This window comes from Microtus oregoni, unplaced genomic scaffold (assembly GCF_018167655.1).
Source record: "Microtus oregoni isolate MIOR12 unplaced genomic scaffold, Mior012 000043F_ref0000047, whole genome shotgun sequence".
Classification (NCBI taxonomy): Eukaryota; Metazoa; Chordata; class Mammalia; order Rodentia; family Cricetidae; genus Microtus; species Microtus oregoni.
In genome coordinates, this window is record NW_024543210.1 from 9,785,001 (window position 1) to 9,805,754 (window position 20,754).

The 20,754-nt window shown below is 51.5% G+C and overlaps 1 protein-coding gene across 1 annotated transcript in view; it reads left to right on the forward strand.

Moving 5' to 3' along the window:
• The window catches only part of Asb2 (ankyrin repeat and SOCS box containing 2), a 37,461-nt gene that overhangs the window by 8,985 nt on the left and 7,722 nt on the right, over positions 1-20,754 (forward strand). Inside the window, exons 2-7 of the mRNA XM_041633254.1 lie at positions 2,869-3,144; positions 11,191-11,292; positions 13,718-13,884; positions 14,550-14,705; positions 15,532-15,777; positions 18,563-18,734. Of these exons, the coding sequence (XP_041489188.1) occupies positions 2,939-3,144; positions 11,191-11,292; positions 13,718-13,884; positions 14,550-14,705; positions 15,532-15,777; positions 18,563-18,734 (1,049 nt within the window). The 5' untranslated portion in view covers positions 2,869-2,938. The remainder of the gene's footprint in view (positions 1-2,868; positions 3,145-11,190; positions 11,293-13,717; positions 13,885-14,549; positions 14,706-15,531; positions 15,778-18,562; positions 18,735-20,754) is intronic.

Genomic DNA, 20,754 nt, shown 5'->3' on the forward strand with positions numbered 1-20,754 from the left:
GAAGTGGCTCTTTCTCCTTCAGTAGCTACATGGCGTCTCCCTGACTCCGCCTTCTTTCTCTCCATATCTATGTTCAGATTTCCTGCTTGGCTTTACTCTACTAAGCCATTAGCTGAAACAGTTTCTTTATTAACCAGTGGTAATAAAACATACATACATACAAACAGCATACAGAGGGGAATCCCACATCAGTGGTTCCCACCTGCCTGGGCTCATCTTCAAATTGACAGGCTGATACCCAGACCACACTCCAGGACTCTGAGAGCTGGGGATTGAGGTAGGGCTCAGACATGGTACTTTCTAATTGGTATTTTCTGTGTTTTTGAGTTGTAGGTCCCAGCAATGTAGCATGCTCATGTAGAAATATGTGTGCACAAGTCCCGTGTGAATGGTTCCAGGAACCCTTACAGGTACTCACTGTGCCATGAAAATACTTTGCAGTGGATACTCAAGGAATCCGCCTGCACTGTGGTCCCTGCAATACTCCAGCAGACTGCTGCTTCTCAAAAGAACTAAGCCTTTGGGTTCCATCATTGTAGGTAGTTTAGCCTGTTATAGAACTTGATCTAAGTGTGATCATGTATATACATGTGAACTATGTATATAAGACTCAGAGTTGTTTTGAGTCATTCTTGTGCAAGGCTGTGTTTTCTTGGGTACACGCTCTCCACAGCCTGCCTGGTTCCTATGTTAGTTAGGTCATTTATTTTGGTGGGCATTGCGGATCTGTTTCAGCTGGGTTTAGATGAGTGATGTTGCCTTGAATATTCTAGACCTTACTTTTCTATATATGTGTCCCTAGTTCTTTGAGATGTAGCTGGAAGAGGATCTCTAGGCCATTTGTGTGGTCAGCTTCAGCAAACACCATTGACTTTCCAAAGTGGCTTTGCTATTTTTCCACTCCTCCTGGTGCTGGGGAGGCAATGACCCTACACTATCCCTGATGACCCTAATTCTCTGTGGTAGCCTTCATACACTCCTTGGCATTGACATTTTCTACCATTTTCATTTGAAATGTGTGGGGCAGGGGCAGATGTGTTGCTTAGATTTGAATTTGAACCCTTCAACATTAATGAAGTGAATGCCTCTTGGTGTTTGGGCTGTAGGATGGCTTCTCTGAGAAGGGTTGGACTGGTCTCCTGGGTACCAGTTAATTGGAGCCACAAGAACACATAGCAAAGCAGTCCTTAGAAAAGATGAGAAAGGACTGAGCTGTAGGCTGGGGTGGGGGCTGCGACATGGAGGTTCCTACTCACTTGAGGATAGTGCAGCTTAGGAGTGGGTGTTGGCTTCCCACTGGCGGAGGAGGGTTTTCATCAACTGGGCAGGGACCCTGATGGGTGGAGTTTGCCTACCCTCAGGAGCCTGGTGTATTCTCTTAGGGGCTCAGGTTGTAAAGAAGCAGGTCTCATGGGAAATTCTCTCCACTGGACATGTCAGAAGAGCTCTCTCATGTGCCTGGTGTGCCTGCTTCCACTTGGGAGAGCAATTCTCAAGGGCTTGGACCCAATATCCAAGGGGAAGGAGAAGGACATCTGTCTCTGGGGGAGGGGACACATATTTGCTGGACTAGAATGCTGGCACTTGGCGGGGCATGTGTTTTTTTTTTTAAGACCTCATGTGACTTGAATGCTCAGCCAGGGCTGAGAACCATTGACCTGTGGCCACACTGTTGCAAGCCAGTAAATATCACAGGTTGGGCTGGCTTGATTTCATTAGCTGAAAGAGCATGGCTCTGCCTGCTCTGTTCTCTTCCAGGCATTTGTATCCTTTAGAAGAGGCCCTGCAACGAACTGTTGTGATGGCCGGTCTTAACCAGATCATGCCATCCCAAGCGTGAGCCCATGTCTGACTCATCCCCAGCATTCTCAGCCCTCCCACAGAGAAGAGCAGGCTCGATGTGCCAGTGTGGGGCGCAGCTGGGACTGGATGGGAGGAATGCACATGACACTGTGTGGGCTCACAAGGCAGGAGTCAGGATGCTGAGGTCTTTGTGTCCCCAGAAGAGTGCCTGACCCAGAGTAGCTGCACAAGGACTACTCTCTTAGTTGATGTATGCTATCATACCTGTACAGATAGGGTTCCTGGGATGGAAATGCAGTGGGTACCAACATAGATAGGTGTAAAAGGGAATGGGTAGGAGGAGGGGGCTATGTGGCTGAGGGCATGAATAGATGGAAGCGTGGGTGGTGGACAGATGGGTGGAAGGTTGGATGGGTGGGTGGATGGATTGTTGGAAGGTCAGATGGGCTGGCAAATAATAATAATAAGTGAAAGAGTTGAGGCAGGAGGGGCTGAGGGCACGTCTTGGTCAATGGGTAGGAAGATGGACGGATGGGTAGGATAGTTGGCTGCTTGGACACGTGGGCAGGGAAGAGGACACATGGGAGCATGGATGGGAAGCTGGGTGTGCACAGCTGGAGGTGGGTAGACAGATGTGTGAGAGGATGAACAAACAACTGGATGATGCCTTGGAGGCTAGATGGATTGGTGTCCAGATGAGCGAACAGATGGCTGTGGAGATGGCTTGATGTTCAGACAGATTCCATGTCCAAATAAATGAAGTTTTTTAAAAGTGTGAGCTGGAGGGATGTTCAGCGGCTAAGCACACTTGCTACTCATGGAGAGGATCCAGTCTGGTTGCTAACACCCATACCACATGGTGCACAGCTACCTGCAACTCTAGCTGCGGGAGCCCCGACACCTTCTGGTCTCCGTATGCACCCACACTCAGGTGTACATACTCACAAGCAGACACATACGTGCATGTTAAAAGATAGGCTATTGCATAGCCTTCCCTGTGGGCAAACATGGCTGCCTCGGGGGGGCGCTCATTGACTGACTGGGGTGATTTTGGTTTCCTCACAGGATTTGTCACGTGCTGTGTGCCTGCTACTGCTGAGTCTCTCTTCTAGAAGGTGGAGGAGAAGTGGCCAGGATGGCGACCGAGATCAGCACTCGGGGTAGCCAGCGTGCCATTGGACAGGAGGAATACAGTTTGTACAGCAGCCTGAGTGAGGAGGAGCTGCTCCAGATGGCCATCGAGCAGAGCCTGGCAGACAAGACTCGAGGCCCGACCCCTGCTGAGACCACTGTGTCCCCTCAGACCGGCCCCCAGCCAGGCCATTTCCACCCATGGACCAGGTAAGCAAGGCCAGGCTGTTGAAGGGAAGATGGACCTCAGGGCCTCCCTCAAGTGTCAGATGCTCCAGGATGTTCATACTGAAACAAAATATCCTGATATCTGACCTGCATTTGTCATCTAAAATCACTCTTTGGTGTCACAGTGGGATGGGATCCAGGATGCTTGTGGCCCAAGGTTCTCACTTAAAATATTGTATTTGCATATAATTTATGCATACCCCAACTATATATTTTAAGTCATTACTAGGTCACTTTTAATAACGAATACAAATGCTGTGTAACTGTCAAGTTATATCATCTGGGGAATAATGGCAAGCAAACAGTTTGTATGTACGGTTCAGAATAGACCGGTTTTTCAAATAATTTTTATCTGAAGTTGGTCGACTCCATGAGTGTGGGACCAGTGATGTCTTGTGGTTGATTCTATGTGCTTCCATTTAAAAAAAAATCTTCTAAAGGACCATTTAAATGGTCTCTGTGTTGGGGAACTGAAACTTAAGGCCGACTAACTGACCCAGGGTCACAAGGCTAGGAACTTGGAATTGGCTAGCTCCAAAGCCCAGACATGGTCTTCCCTACTGAATTAGGCCTGAATACAGGGGACTATTGTTCAGAGTGGGGCTAGGGCTTCCTGCTGCAGCTGGCCAGTGTCTACTAAAAACACACCTGCCCAGCAGAAGGCACCTATCTCTTTGGCACCTCATCTCCTCAGCCTCTGGACTGTCCAACATTATGACTTAAGGCTGTGTGAAAAGTCGCAGACCGAGTCCACAGTGCCACATAGATAGTCGGAGATGCAAGTGAAAATTTACATCATTTTATAAAAATTTATTTTTGTGACACTGTCAAATTGTATAAGCTCAAGCTGATCTGGGTCTTACTTGTGTAGCCCAGGTTAGCCTCAAACTCTTAGCCTTGGTCTCCCCATTGCTGAGAATCCAGGCATACATAACCATGACCCACTATATAATATATTATTAATTAAAAATTTCTTTTATTTTACATGCTGACCACAGTTTTCCCTCCCTCCTCTCTTCCAGTTACCTCCCCCTGCCTCCCACCTACCCCCCCCATCCACTTCTCCATCTCCCTTCAGAAAGGGGCAGTTCTCCCATGGGCGTCAACAAAACTTTGCACACCAAGCTGAGGCAGGACCAAGCTCCTCCCCTTCATCAAGGCTGGGCAAGGCAACCCAGCATGGGGAACAGGTTCCCAAAAGCCAGTTCAAATGCCAGGGACAGGTCCCCATCCCACTAAGCATCTTCATTTCTCGTCATCACCAATATAGACATTTTACCTAAGGGCTGGTGAGATGGCTCGGTGGGCACAGTCTTCCAAGACTGGTGACCTGAGCTTGACCCTGGTACCCACCTGGTGAAAAGAAAGAAGCAACAAGTTGTTCTCTGGCCTCCACACGGGTACTTCGACACACACGTGCCCACATGTACATACACACACAAAATACGTAAGGCTTAACTATCTCTTGTCATGTTCTTAACATCATGTGGATTTCACATTCACATCAGCCACATTCCAAGCGCTCATGTGTGTGCAGTGGCTGCCAGTACTGATCCAGGGGACACTGTCTTTGCAGGAACAGCCAGGAAGGTACTTGGCATTTGCTCTTCAAGTGCTTTTAGGAAGGAAATGTAGAAACAGTGGAGGTGCTTTTGCTGGCCCCACCCCAGCCAAGGCGGCGCGTGTTAGAGGTCAGGCGCACGGGGACAGTAACTGCTGTAGCAGGTGGTGGCTATCTGACTGCCAGCCATGGGCCTCAGATCTGTGTCTCCAGCAACCAGTGGCCCCTATGAGGCCTTGACCGTGGGAAAGCCCCCAACCCATTCTCAGCAGTTCTGCTCCCTCTTCTAACAACTTTAATGTACAGATCTCGCTAGTGTGAGCCACGGCAGACATGACGCATACGTGGGAGATGAGGCCAGCCCTGTCCCCGCGTGACAGCTATCAGTGTTTTCATCAATGCACATTGCTCCTTGCTAATGTCGAGTCACCTGTACCTAACTGGCTGTGCCAAGGCCAGGGCACCCTATTCTGAGAGTCCCTTCCAGGAGAATGTCAGGCAGTCTTCTTGGGCCGTGGGGAGGAGGATAAGACCTCAGGCTCCTAAGCTGACCCTGACCACATCCCATCGGGGCCTCAGAAACCCTGTGCAGGACCTGGCTCATTTACTTCCTGTTTTGACTGGTTTAGCTGAAGTCAAACACAGGTTCCTCTTTCTCAGGAGAGGACCAGACAGAGACGTATATGGGACTGCTATAGGCGCCACACATCTCTGGGGGCCTGCAGCATCCTCCCTAACTCAGGAGGCTCTCCTGGGCGGGGGGGAGGGGAGGGATGTCCTTAGAACTCACAACCTTGAGCTCCGGAACTGGCCCCTTCTGTGAGATAAGGAGGTAGAAACACACTGGGACATTTACATCGGTCCAGCCTCGTGGGGCCCAACCAAAGTGAAACTGCTTGTCCAAGGTCAGGCAGCCTTCATCTGGATCTGTCCCATGACAGCACCTTGACCATCCACAAGGTGCAGGCTCTCACCAGCAACACCTCACCCCCCCCCCCCCCCGTGCTTGTGTACAGGCACACACACACTTAAAGCTGTGCCGTGTCTATGTCTTTTCACAATCAACAAAGCAGGTGCACAGTGGAGCAGGGCAGTCCATAGGCATTGCTGATTCTGCAGAGCCATGCTCCTTCCGCTCTCTTGCCTCCCACCTCAAAGGCGGGCTTCAGCCTCGTGACATCACTCCCACAGCCACAGAGGTCTAGGGTTCCTGCAGACTCATGAACAGGGCTAGAAGTTAGAGGGAGTACAGGACCTACGAGCCCTGCTTATTTCTCTTTGGATGTTCCAATATCATCCAATAGATCCAGGACACCACACAGGCTCCAGGGATTCCTTTTCATTCTTTGGATCTCAGGTTAGCTATCTTGTTCTCAGTGAGTCCTGCCCTAACCACTTCCAGACGAAGCAGGCTGAAGGCACTTACTGTCTGTCCTGGAGGTTCCTTCATGGATGGCCCTGGATGTTACCTGGAAACCTTGTGTGCCTGCTTCTGTCAGCAGCCTGTGAATTTCTAGGGGTTCTCAAATCCCTCATCTGATCTCGGAAGCCCTAGTCATGACCATGTATCAAATGGTCACTTATAAACAAGGGGATGGGTGAATAGAAGGACAGAATAGAGGAACTGGAAAGAGGCGGATCTGGAGGGTCAAGGGTTTTCTGTGTCATTTACTGGATATGCCATGACTTCAGGTCAGATATCACCAGCTCAGTGTGTCCTGCCCTGACCACTTGTTACTATCCCTTCTCAAGATGGCAATCACTAAAGCCTGCTCATCTTTCAGGATACTTTTTTATCTTTTCTTTTTCTTTTGGTGTGGGGATGGAACCCAGGCCCTTGCTAGGCAAACGCTCTGCTGCACACTCCAGTCCCCATGTAGTCTTCTTGTAAAATGCAAACACGATATGGCAGATTCAAGCTATCGTCCCCACACCCTGTGGCTTGCATTCACTTCCGGCTATTGCCTAGGTGAGTTCTTGGGGCCCCAACTTATGGCCGCCTCAACTTCACAGGCCAGCTTTCATGTCATGCTGGAAAAGTCTCCTGAGAGCGTTCCTATGATGACTTCTTGGGGACGAGGAGACATTGATCACTGTGTCTCAGTGCCTTTGTTATGGTAGGTATCTAATGAATAATCTTAGGCAAATACACACTTCAAAACCAAGAGCATACCTTGGCAATGTAATTTGTCATTGTCTTCAAAATGGAGTCTGGGGTCCTAGAAAAGATGGCTATAGGGGGACAGCTAATCAAACATAAGGCCTCTTTTTAGAACCATCTCCCCACTGCCAGGTAATGGACAAAGTTGAACAGTCATGAATGTTATTTGCTAAGCATGGCCCCCAAGAGTTCCCAAGAGGCATACCCACTCCCCGTCCAATGGGGAAATGGGTCCGTATATCCCTGATGTAGAGAACCTGAGGTTACTACGATGGACCAGCAGTGGGCAACTGGAGCTGGTCTTCAAAGCCTTCAAATGCCTGCACTTTATTGAAGGTTGCTCTTCTCAGATGAGACCAGGGAAGGAAACACAAACCTGGATGTGCTTGGATGGGGTGCATAGATGATGAGCTTGCTTGGGATGGGGTGCAATAGATGGACTTGCCTGGGATGGGGTGCATAGCTGCAGACGAATCCAATCAAGGGACCGCAATTGCTGTACACAGCCTGTGTACATCCTGGCATCTGGTCATGCCCTCCCTAAGCTTGCAGCCTGAAGAAGGCAAAGCCTGAAGGTGCATGGCAACCCAGAAGGGTAGACACAGCAGCGATGCTTGCTGTGTTTCAGCAGGGTGGGGGTGGGGGTTGCGGTTCAGCTAGTCCCTACCTGGACCTCTTCTAGTTCATAACCTATAGCCACATCCCACGGAAGCATGTTCCTCTCAACCAAGATGACTCAACCCAGTGGTTGGTTCTGCTGGGAATTCCCCTCACGCAGCCAGCAGAGGGGAAGTGGGGCTTTCTCTTTTGCTTTGAAAGCACAAAAGTCACTTGGCTTCCCATCTAGCCCGAGACTCCGAGCTTGAGCACTGTGAGTAGTCACACTGCTGACTCTAATTTCAGGGCTCCTAGAACAAGTTCTCCTGCCTTGCTCTCAACACCTCCCTGCAGCTCTGTGGGTGTGTGGCCTTGTCACGCACATGTGGCCTCTGAGCATTTAAGGATCCATAATAATACATGACTCAGTGATCCACCAACCCAGTCCCTGACACCGGGTTTGGGACAGAGCGAGGGCTGGCACATCGCTGAACCCATCGTGTCTGTTTCTTCATCGGGCAGGATGGGAATGGCACACCCGTGCTGCCATGGGAGGTATCAGGAGGGTACTCTGTGAGATTTGTCCTGCATGGTGGAGACCTGTGACCCTGCCGTGGCACTGTACCACATCAGCTTTGGTTCCTCATCTCGGCTACCCTTCTTCCTGTTATCACGTCACATGGACGGGTCCTCATTTTAGGTGAATGTGGCAGTGTTTACTACTGTGCATCATCTCGCTAACACATTTGGACAATATCTAGAGGCCACATGGACCGGGAATTCCAGGGTCTCATGGAGAGCTCAGACATGCTGACTCCAGAGGTAGCCTGGTCAAAGCTGCTTTTCTAGGGCTGGGAAGAGAGAGGGGAACATGGGGGCTGTGCAAACAGGTCAAGTGAGATAGGCTGTGCACATCCTTATCAGGGCTGGGGGTTCTTGGATCTATATCAAACTGAGCTTCTTAAACCACAAAGGCAGCGATGAATCCCAAGATCTGTCCTGACCCCACTTTGCAAGAAAAGAAATAGGCACAACGTTCAGGAAGAATCTGTACACATTCAAAGGCACAAAACCAGTGTGGAGGTCATGGAGCTGAAGGCAGGGTGAGGAGGCAGGAAGAAGCCAGGCTCTGCAGGATTGAGGGGTCTTAGGGGCTGTCTGACCCTTGGCTCTGCTCACCTGCTGTGTGGGATCCTGGGCAGTTCCCACTATCTGCTTGCTCATCTGTAAAAGGCAGCAATATTAACACCCACCTTAATAAGTACAGAATGAAAATTGCTAAATGAATGCATCAGGTGTCTTACACAACTTAGAGATTGCGTGGAAGGGTGTGATGAGTTGGGAGTGGAGAAAGAAAACAGAAGCAAGGAAGGCGAAGGTGGCCAGGCCTCCAGCCTGATTTGAACCAAGCCTCCTCTCCACTTCTCTCTCCTGGCCATCTCCTCTGCACCACAGCTTGGCTTTGCTGAGGGATCCACAGAGTCAGAGGCCGTGCCCTGGCTTATAAGGTCAGGATCCTTAAATTCCACAGACAGTCTCCAGCCTGTGTCCAGGCAGCAAGGTAGGGAGTGCTTGGTACCAAGGCTGACCTGCTAGAAGATGAAAAGGGGCTAAGCCTGTTGTCCCTGAAGCCCCAGAAAAGACCAGATTGGAATGGCTGCCACATCTCCACAAGCCCTTCTGGTCAAGGGGACTGAGCCTCAGTATAGTGAAAAAAAAAAAAGAAGCATTGAATCGAGTTCCCTCTGTGTCTGTGACCTTGCGGACTAAAGCTTGAGAGAAACGGATTAAAGGAGAAAGGATTTATTCAGGTCCACAGTTTCAGAGGCTTCACCCATGGCTAACAGCCCCCTGTTACAGGCCTGAGGTGCAGCAGGATATCATGGTGGTGGAAACACATGAATTAGAAAGTTGCTTGCCTTACAGGAAGCAAAGAAAAAGAGAGAGAGAAAAGAGCTGTGCTGGCTGCTTTGTGTGTCAACTTGACACAAGGTAGAGTCATCAGAGAGGAAGGAGCCTCAGTTGAGGAAATGTCTCCTTGAGATCCATCTGTAAGGCATTTTCCAATTAGTGATTAATGGGGGAGGGAGGGCCCAGCCCATGGTGGGTGGTGCCTCCCCTGGGCTGGTGGTCATGGTTCTATAAGAAAGCAGGTTGAGCAAGCTGTGAGGAGCAAGCCGGTAAGCAGCTCTCCTTCATGGCTTCTGCATCAGCTCCTGCCTCCGGATTCCTGCCCTGTTAAAGCTCCTGTCCTGACTTCCTCCAATGATGGACTATGATCTAGAAGTGTAAGCCAAATCAACCCTTTCCTCCCCAACTTGTTTTTCAGTCACAGAGGTTTTGCCACAGAAATAGAAACCCTCACTAAGACAAGGGCCAAGGACCATTCCTGCCAACTGCATCTCGGGTCCTATATTTCCACCGCTTCCCCATGAAGCCACCAGCCCTCATTTCATTTCTGTTGCTATGATAAAAATATTCTGACAAAGGCAACTTAGGAGAAAGAGAATTCACTCCAGCTTACACCCCCAGGTTCTAGCCCACCACCACGGGGAAGCCTGAGATGTCTGGTCACTTCACAGCCATGGTTAAGAGCAGAGAGAAATGGACGCCTATGTGTGCTTGCTTGTGCTCACCTTGACTTCACTGCTCTCCTACAGTTCAAGGGCTCTTGCCTAGAGAATGGTGCCACCCACAGTGGACTGGGTCTTCACACATCAATCTGACTTCAATAAGACAAGGCCCACAGACATACCCAGAGGTCAGCCTGATTTAGGCAGTCTCATTGAGATTCTCTTCCTACGTGAGTCCAGGCTGTGCCAAGCTGACAATTAAAGCTACCTGTCACACCATCCAATTCTGAACCAGTCAATGAATCAAAATCCAAGGGTGAGAACAGAAGCCTCTTGATCCAATCCCTTCCCCCAGCCACAGCACTACTGTACTGGGGGCAAGCCTATAACACACGAGTTTTTGAAGGACACTGCTCTAGAATGAACCAGCTAAGCATCTCACACAAGCTCTTGAGACAGGAATGTTCTCATCCCACTGTACACGGGAGAACTGAGGCACAGAGAAAATGAGCCTGTCTCCAGGTCACACAGCAAGTAGCACACGGATTTGACACCCTGTCTGACCTTCCGTCCACACCCTTTTGTGTTACCTTCTAGACTGCTGTCCCAAGATGACTATGGGGCACACTGTACTCTTATAAGAAGCCAGCAAGGTGAGGGAGAGGGCTACGTGCCTTGGCTTCTCAGACTGGCTCTCCTGTTCCCTTGCTCGCCCAGGAATCTCTTGTCCAGCCCCAGCGAGACCCCCATGGCCTTCCAGCCTGACTCCTGCCACCGACCACTTCTCACATCCTCCCCAGTGAAGAATGTCACCTTGCTTCATATCTGCTCCCTTGTGGTTGGCTGAGGAGGGGGGCGGTGGGGGCGGGGTGAGGTTAACCTCATTGTTGTCTTATATGGTCATTTAAATCTCTAAGGGCTTCCTCCAAGGGCCAAAAATAATCCAGAGACACAGCAGCTGTGTCCAGCACACAGAGAGGACCCGGCCATCTGCTTTGGTTCAGAGCCCTGTGTCTGTCTGTCACTCAGACTCTTTCTCCCGGCTCACTCTCCATCCTCCTTCCTGCCTCCAGCATGACCCGCTTCTCCTATGCAGAGTACTTTTCTCTCTTTCACGCCAGCTCTGTACCCTCCAGGTTGTCGCCTCCTGAGAGCGCACCGTCCCACGCACCCCTGGGCTTGTTCCAAGGGGTCATGCAGAAGTATAGCAGCAGCCTGTTCAAGACCTCCCAGATGGCGTAAGTGACCCCTGCACCTGGCCCCATCAAGCTCACACCTCCAATGGGGGCAGCAGGGAGAGGGGTAGATTTGTAGCCCTAGATCCCCTTCTCACTGTGTCCCCTAGATTCTAGTGCTCTTGCTTAGCTGGATATAGGACTGATGCCCACTAGGAGTGGCATTCAGGCTATGCTCGGGACTGACCCCTAAGCTATCTCCAGAGATTGTGACCTGGTGCTGGAGGAGCTCCATGGAGCTCTGAATCTGGGGCCCTAGCAAGGTCAAAGGACCAGGGGAAGAACTAGGTGCTGGCTTCCAGTTCTCTTTATCCCTGTCTTGTATCTCCCCAGGCCACCTCCAGGGGCTCATCTGTGCACATCTAAATCCCCACCCACAATACTTTATTTAGTGCCAGATGCCAAAGGCCAGGACTAATCAGAGCCAAAGGAGAGGGTTCTGCCCGGGGCACTGAGCTTACGCTATAGTTAGGAGGTAGTGCTTTCCCCTTGTTCTGAACTCCAGGGTGGCAGTTAAAAGCAAAAAAGTTTCCCTTGGTGGGACCCCATTTCTGAGTGGCAGAGAAGAGGAGTCAGCTGGCCGGTTCTCATTCCTGGCCTCTCTAAACCCTACAGGCACCACATTGTCCTTGGGGCTTTGGGATTGACACAAAAGAAAGCCCCAGTTCTAATCTCAGTGCAACTGCCTGCATGTGCCCCCAAAGTGGGCCTGCCCACCCCTGCATGTCCCCCCCAAAGTGGGCCTGCCCAGCCCTGCATGTCCCCCCAAAATGGGCCTGCCCGCCCCTGCATATCCCAAGGAGGGCCTGCCTGCCCCTGCGTATCCCCCCAAGGAGGGTCTGCCCGCCCCTGCATGTCCCCCCAGGAGGGTCTGCCCGCCCCTGCATGTCTCCCCAAGAAGGGCCTGCCCACCCCTGCGTGTCCCCCCAGGAGGGCCTGCCCGCCCCTGCGTATCCCCTCAAGGAGGGTCTGCCTGCCCCTGCATGTCCCCCCAGGAGGGTCTGCCCGCCCCTGCATGTCTCCCCAAGAAGGGCCTGCCCACCCCTGCGTGTCCCCCCAGGAGGGCCTGCCCGCCCCTGCGTGTCTCCCCAGGAGGACCTGTCCACCCCTGTGTGTCCCCCCAAGGAGGGCTGCCTGCCCCTGCATGTCCCCTCAGGAGGGCTGCCCCCAGCCTCCCTTTTCTGCAAGGTAGGGTTGGAAAGGACTACGTGGTCTTCCAAGGCCCTGTTCAGCTAGTCCTAGGTAATTTAACATGCCTGACAACCTCCCCCCTTTGGGGTGGGGACTTTGTCTGAGCTCATGGGGAAGCTGTCAGTGTGTGACACTGAGGGCCCCAGGGTCTGCGAACCCCAGCTCGAGAGATGCACTCCAGCTGGTGGGTCAGATAGCGAGCATTACATAGTGGTAACCTCCCTGACGAAGGCCACAGGACCAGCCAGCCCACTCCCTTCCACTTCAGCAGTGGCCACATACCCCATGGGGCCCTCCCTGGGACTGATGGGCTCGATCCGGTTGCTCTTGAGTGGAACCCAAGCAGGTGGCTGTGATGGTGTTGATGGACCTTGAGGATCTAGCTGGCTAGTTAGTCCTTTGTCCTTGAGTCTCTGTCTCTTTACCCATCTGCTATTAATAACCCGGAGGCTGAGTGGCAGGAGGAAGTGTTGCCTGTGGGAGGAAGCAGTCGGGAGGGTTTGGGTGCTGGTTCTGGAGACTCCCCTCGAAGCCAGCATTGCCCCTGATCCCAGGATCCTAAATAGTCATGGTCCCTACTGACTCGGTAAGGGAAGGGGTTCCAGCAAACAGACAGACGAACTAGCAAATGAATAAATGAACACATTGCCTTTAGTGAGCCAAACAAAGATGCCCCGCTCTCTAGCCTTGAAATCTTTTGACATTTAGAAGGTTTAAACTGTGAAGGCTTCTAATTTATTAATCCTTCAAGTACTGTCATTTCGCAGCAGCTGGCAGTAGAAATAACAGATTCGATGGGGAGACGGGAAGGCTGCAGTGACGGTGAAGGGAGGCACCTTGGCAGGTCCATGCCTCTGGGAGCTCTTGCAGTCATTCAGCCCTGTAGGTAGCTGTGCTTGGTACAAAGCAGAGGTCCATCTTTGGGAAAGGCCCCCGGTTACTGCAGACACCGCTGCAGCTGTCAGCCACTGTCTGTGCCCGAGTCCCCTTGGTAGGAATATCTGGGTGTAACATTAGCTTCAGCCACAGAAAGCCACAGGGCTCCAGAGGACCCACCCCAGTTGTCTTACATCCGCTGAGCTGGAGGGCTCAGCATTGGTCCCAGAACAGACGGAATACCCAAGAATGAGGGACTCCAGGGCAGGCGGTGGCTTCTACCCTCCAGCAGGTCCTGTTTGCCCTCAGGAAACAGGCCGCTGACCCAGCCTCTGCCTAAGTCTGCCACTTGCTCCCACAGGGCTATGGATCCCGTGCTGAAGGCCATCAAGGAAGGGGATGAAGAAGCCTTGAAGGTCATGATCAAGGACGGGAAGAATCTGGCAGAGCCCAACAAGGAGGGCTGGCTGCCGCTGCATGAGGCAGCCTACTACGGCCAGCTGGGCTGCCTGAAGATCCTGCAGAAAGGTGAGGGCCATCTCTGAAGGGCCAGCAGGGATAGGGGCTCTCCCTCGGTGGGGGGTGGACAGGCCCCTGCCGCTGCCTCTGCTGCATCTCTTCATGACTTTCAGACAAGAAAACCTAATTCTTAGAATATAAACAGGGAAGAACTGATTTCTGGGACAGTCTCTGTCAGCTTGTTCCAGAATGTTCCAGTGGAAAGAACAACTATGCCTATGTACTGCCAAGGCTGTCCCCACCAACTGTGGGACCCTGTGCGAGTCCTGCCTCATCTCCAAATCCCATATTCCTGTTCGGAAAGATTAGAATTAATAGTACCAACAGGCAGGTATTGCCTTGGCCACCGACTGGTCCTCACTCCCGCCAGCCATGCTAAGAGAAAAAGTTACATGAGATATGGGCATGCTAGCAGTGGCTAAGAGAACAAGGGAGAAATAGACACTTCAGAGCTAGGGGCTCAACCTGGGAAGGCTTCCCAGAGGAGGTGGCATCTAAATGCATTTCTACAGCTAGGAACCCAAGCAGGACCATGAGAGGCAAGACGAAGGCCACCTGGGCTTGACAGATTGCAGAAGCAGCAGCTCCACACCCTTGCTCAGAACTGTGAGGGAGCCAGGACGTGTGTGGGAAGTGTGGCTGCCTCCCTTCACAGATCTGCTGCTCTTCCCCAGCCTACCCCGGGGCCATTGACCAGCGCACACTGCAGGAGGAGACAGCACTGTATCTGGCCACATGCAGGGAGCACCTGGACTGCCTCCTGATGCTGCTCCAGGCAGGGGCAGAGCCCGACATTTCTAACAAGTCCAGGGAGACTCCACTCTACAAAGGTAAGTCTCTAGGTTCTCATGGACCAGGGAGTCAAGAAGCCAGGTGGGCAGCGTGCAGACTGCTCCCATGAATGAGGGGTCCACTTTCCAGAGGGTACTACCCCTCCAAGATGCATGGGGGCATGCTAATCCGATCTTGCACTTGCACATGGGGTCACGCAATATTTCCCACGTGTCCTGGAGTCAGCATGCTGAGGGACACCAAAACCTTGGCTTGGAAAGCTGTGATATGTGTCTGTCGGCTACAGCAAGTGTAAGCACATACTCAGAGCACAAGCACGCAGAGCTTGGCAAGAGATGGGGTGGGAATGTGTGAAGCGGGTGCCTCTTGGAGGGATGCCTGACCTGAACCCCCTAGGAAGGGATTTATCAGCTGGCCAAGCTTGTGGAACAGCATGGGCAAAGGCCAGAAGATAGGAGAGCCAAGGGCACCTTCAGGGTCTTTTGACAGAAGAAGCTGAAGGAGAGGTTTGAGGAGGATGAGAAAGATGGATTTAACCCGAGTTAAATGAGCATTTTTGTTGTCTAGATTTTTTCAGGCCTAGTATCTGATATACCTTTGAAAAGGATAATGGTATCCTTTTAAGTATAGATACTCTAGAATATTCTAGGGGACAAAGTCTCTGGACATGACTCTCTGGGTTTGAATCCCACTTCTGACATTTACTCTCGGTGTGACCCCACATCGGTCACTCTCTGTTTCACCCTGTTTATCTATCGGTGTAGGTATTGACATTGCATTCTTCAGGGGCAGTTGGGAGGATTAACCTAGCTGACTGCCAAATCTTCAGGGCCACACTGACTGTCTGTCTTCTGCCTGGTCCAGCCTGTGAGCGGAAGAATGCAGAGGCAGTGAGGATATTGGTCCAATACAACGCAGACACCAACCACCGCTGCAACCGGGGCTGGACTGCGTTGCATGAATCTGTCTCCCGCAATGACCTGGAGGTCATGGAGATCCTGGTGAGCGGTGGGGCCAAGGTGGAGGCCAAGAATGTCTACAGCATCACTCCTTTGTTTGTGGCTGCCCAGAGTGGGCAGCTGGAGGCCCTGAGGTTCCTGGCCAAACATGGTGAGTGGTCATGGGACACAGCTGGCAAGGACCTCAGAGGTCACCTGGGAAGGAAAGCTATGTTGGGGTCATCTTGGGGGTGTTCTCTCGATCCAGGGCCTTGCAGAGCTGTGCTGAGCAGTCTGAAGCTGTGTTCAGGCTCAGTGGAGGTGCTGTTAGCGTGCTTACAGTTACACACCAGCATCTCTGATCCAGAAGAACATCCTCCTTTCAAAAAAGAGGAATCTGAGGCCTGGAAAGAGGAAGTGACTTATCTACAGAATTAGCTGTAGAACTATCTAGATTCTTGGACTCTTGATGCCCCTACCACTATTCCTTTTTGCCACATCACACTGTGGGGCCAGAAGACCTCAGATGGAGATCACATCCTTGCTTTGCACGTGATTGAAACTAAAGGTCAGGGTGGGAAAGGGATTTGCCCAAGGTCACACAGTAAGTCAGTGACAGACAAGGGGTCTGAACTCAGGTCTCTACCCTAATTTCCCATGAAAAATATTAACTGGGGAAGTTAAAATAGTACTGCTTGTACCATGATGTTTCAGTAGCAAAAACCTCAAGACCGTGGCTTGTATTTTGACAACTCCCCCCAAATGCCCCTGGGATTTCTTTTCACTCCCAATGAGTGAAAAGTGTCCTTTTGAACACTGGGGAGGTTGAGACTATGCAGACCTTGGAGCTGCGCTGCAAGAAATTGGTGAGAACCTTCTGCATGTCAGACCTCTTGCCAAGCATGGACCTATAATGGGTTGAATGTGAGGTGGGCATCGTCCTAGCTCCACATGGGGAGACTGAGGCTTGAGAGGCTGAGTGTCTGCATTCAGCCTTCACCGCTCCACACGGTCTCAGCCTAGAATATCGACCCTGGGCCTTTGATGGGAGAAGAGGTCACATCCATAGTGTGTGTCAGGACAGAATGAGGCTCGTAGTCAGGGATAAATCTGCAGTGAACATTCTGAGAACATAGAGGCCAAGGTGGAGTCCTGGAACCCAGGCCAGCAGGCCATGCAAGGGCACAGTGGATGAGGGGGACTCCCCTCTCCAGGCAGCTGTCTTGTCCCCTGCCGACACTGAGGCAGGGACTGCTCCCTTCATGGGGGTCGAAAGCCAGTTCCTACACAAATATTTTTCTTGTTTGAGCATGCTGCTTTGCTGGCAAGCCTAGGCCTACTGGGGGGCCTGACCCCAAGGCCCAGAGGCTTGTTGAAAGTACCCCTGGACTCCTCCTCTGAGGGAAGGGCAGGGCCAGTCTCTGTCCTGAGCTCTGTCAGCCAATGACAGTTGGCATTGGTTGAGCAGCTTGTGAGCCTGGTACTATAATTCTATTACCTTATTTACGTCTCATAGTAACCACGAGAGGGTGGGACCATGATTCCTGGTCAACAAAAGGTAAACTGAGGCTTTTAAAAGCTACCTGGGACTCCAGAACTTGGGAGTCATGAAACAAAACTTGAACGGTCCCAATGGACCGCTGAGGCTTGTGCCGTTTTCTCAAGGCCAGAGAGATTTCCACTGCTGTTGAAAACGGAGTTATCTGAAAGGCCGAGGCGAGCACAGGGCTCTGAGAGAGGAGCTGTGGTTGGTACAAGGCTTTGATCTCAGCCTTCACGAGCCACGTCAGCTCATCTGCTTCTGCAGCATGAGGCCTACTTCCCTCTGCAGGGAAGTCATATGCACGCTGGTTCTCTTTCACACTCCACGGGAGGCAGAAGATGTAAAAGACTGAGAAGAAGGCAGGCTGCCACCAGGCGTTAGTTAGCCAGCGTGGCTCAGTGATTCCTTGCTTTTTTAAAATTTACTTTTACTATTTTTTAAAAGGGTATGCGTGTGCATTGCGTTTGTGTGTGTGTGTGTGTGTGTGTGTGTGTGTAGTATGATGTATATGTGTGTAGTATATGAGTGTAAGTACCTACAGAGACCAGAAGAGGGCATTGTGTCCATTGGAGTTGGAGTTAGATAGTTGTGGCTACTATGTGAGTGCTAGGAGCTGAACCCAGTGTCCCTTCTATTAGCAGGACATAATCTTTGCCACTGAGCCATATCTCCAGTTTCTCAGTGAAGCTTACAAGGAGCAAGGAAGCCATTTCATTCTTGTTTGTCCTGGAGAACAACACAAACCTCCACACCCAGGGACGTGGCTCTCTTGATAGAGTGCTTGCCTAGCCTGTACGAGCCCATGGCCAGTCTCTAATGCTGTACACTCTAGTGTGCTGATATGTGCCTGTAACCCAGCATTGTAGAATTAGACACAGGAGGATCAAAAGTTCAACATTATCCTTGGCTACTTACGAAATTCAAGGCCAGCTTACATGAGATGAAACCTTAGACTGATCAACTGGCCAACTACCCATCAAACCCAAATTCCGCTAACAAAGTCAATGGGGTTTCCTTTGGGAGTTTTATGCTTAGCGGGAGCTGAGGCCACTTGAGGGCACAGCCTAGGGCCTTCCATAGTGAGGGCTGAAGGCCTGGTCTCTACGCTCCGACCATGTGGGTTCAGGTTTGGCTTCACATCTATGAGAGGTTTATCCCGGGTCCTTTCAGGCCCTGCATCCTGGGCTGTGATGAAAAGCTTACCCTAAGGAAAGCTTTGACTGCTCAGAGTTCTATATGAATACAGAGAAACAGAGTAGGCGTTGCTCTGTGATGAAAAAAACTTAGCTTAGCTTGGACATCCCAGTACAGGCATGGCGCAGCACACAGCGGTTAGCTCAGAGGTGCTCACCACAGTGGCACTGAATTATGGCGGAATTGCTGGTCACTCACGGCTCTGCTTCTTCCCCTCCAGGAGCAGACATCAACACGCAGGCCAGTGACAGTGCATCGGCCCTCTACGAGGCTTGCAAGAATGAGCACGAAGACGTGGTAGAGTTTCTTCTCTCGCAGGGCGCTGACGCCAACAAAGCCAACAAGGATGGCCTGCTTCCCCTGCATATTGCCTCCAAGAAGGGCAACTACAGGTCAGTCCGGGTACCGCCATCGCCATACACAGCACAGTTCTCTAGGGATGCCCAGTGAAGGCAGGGTAGGGCAGGGCACCTGTTTGAGTCTGCCTGCAAGAGCAGGAAGGCCAGAGGCTGTCAGTGTGAAGGACACTCTCCTTGTGGAGGGATGCAGTGACCCCATGTGACTACCACCATGCTAACAAGAGCACAAGCTTGGTGTGTGGTCCTGCCACTGCTTACATGGCCAGCTCATCCTCTCAAGGGCTTGCTGAGGTGGAGGCCATGGTGACCTCTTTTTGTTAAGATGAGAAGGCTAAGATCAATAGAGGTTGATGACTGGTCTAAAGTCACACAACTTGTAGGTGGCAGGAATTTACCTGCTCCAAATGACCCAGCTAATCCTACTTAGGGAGCAGAGAGGAATCTGACCTTATGACTGGTTTGTTGTTGTTGTTGGGGTGGGAGGATGCAGAAATAACTTGCAGGACATCCTAGCAAGTAACCGGGGATGCCTACAGCAATGCAGAGGGACCAATCCCTGGGTCTCTCCTTGCACTTCATGTTCCGGTGGGAGAAGCTCAACTTCTCTAGAAACAATCTACAGGAGGGGAAGGTGCGCGCGCGCACACACACACACACACACACACACACACACACGCATCCCAGAGTATCCAGACCTAAGTTGCCTGGTGGCCCCAGTAGAAAGGCACTGATAAGCACCGAGGCAGAACGCAAAGCCATTGCCGGCACCGTCCTGACAACATGCTCGCTCCCCTCTCTGGTAGCATAAAACTGACCATGGTGGAAGTTTACACACCATGGAGTAAGCTTCTCTCTGGAACCTGCAACACCCCACTCAACCAAGGGACCATTGCTAATAATTTCCCACTCACACATGGGTGGGAAAGGAGGCTTGGCAGGTGGGATGCTGGTTGTTCCTGAGGACACTTTGACCATTTCCAAAGTGTGCTCTCATTGCCGAGCTCTGAGATACAGGTCTGCCATGATGGCTCCTTTTACAGTACAAGAAACCAATACCCAGGTAGCTAAGAGCCTTGTGCCTCAGTGGGCCAGCCCCCAGGCCTCGCACTAAAACCCCAGAGGTCAGACACTTTCCTATTGGTTGGGTGGTTCCCAACTGTGGACCCTGGCAAGTTTCTTTCCATTTTAGACAATTTTTATTACTTTTTAAAGACAGTTTTAAAAATACATCTTTTTTTCTTTAGATGGGTTTCAAAGGAAACAAACATTAACCACAGTGGTGTAGTGGAAAGATGATTTACATTATTAGAAATCCCCTGGCATGTACCTGGGACGCCAAACTGGGAAATGCTCTAACTACTCAGGCTGCCAGAAGAACGAGAACGGATTGTGTTTGGTGTTGTCAGTAAGGCAGAAGGTATATAGGGGGAGAGGGAAATCCTCAGAAAAAGAAGCAAAGGCCCCAGGCACCTATGCTGTCCCTTGGAACGTCAGGCTTCCCTGTAAGCCATCTACATACACAACCAGTTTCCCAAGGGCTGTCCCATGAGGGGTTAAAGTTGGATCCCTGGCAGCCTCTGCCACCTGGCTGAGCCATGGCTCTTTGCTCACACTCTGGGCATGTGGCATTAGAGGCCCTCCCCACACTGGCCTCCCACGGCTGAGCAGGGATTTGATGTGGCATTCCATAGGCATTCAGCCACCTGCCAAAGCGCTGCCTAACCATGGCCGGGAGTGCAGCGCCTGGACCCGAGGCCATTAGCCAGATGTATCTGTTCTTCAGCACATAGGGTGAGGGGTACTGGGGCACGGTTGAAAGAGGAGCCTAGCATCCCTACCCCTCAGTCACTAGGACACATTATCTGTCATTCAGTTCCAGTGTGGTACAGGGAGTTTATGTACCCAGAGCATGGGTAGACTTCCAAAGCAAGAAAGCGACCCAGGACCCTGAAAGCAGAGGTTCCCGACCTCAGCTACGCAGCCGGGATCCAGGCCCCACCTTAGACCAGTCTACAGCATTGGGTGGGCCTGGGGCAGGGTGCCAGGGTTCCTA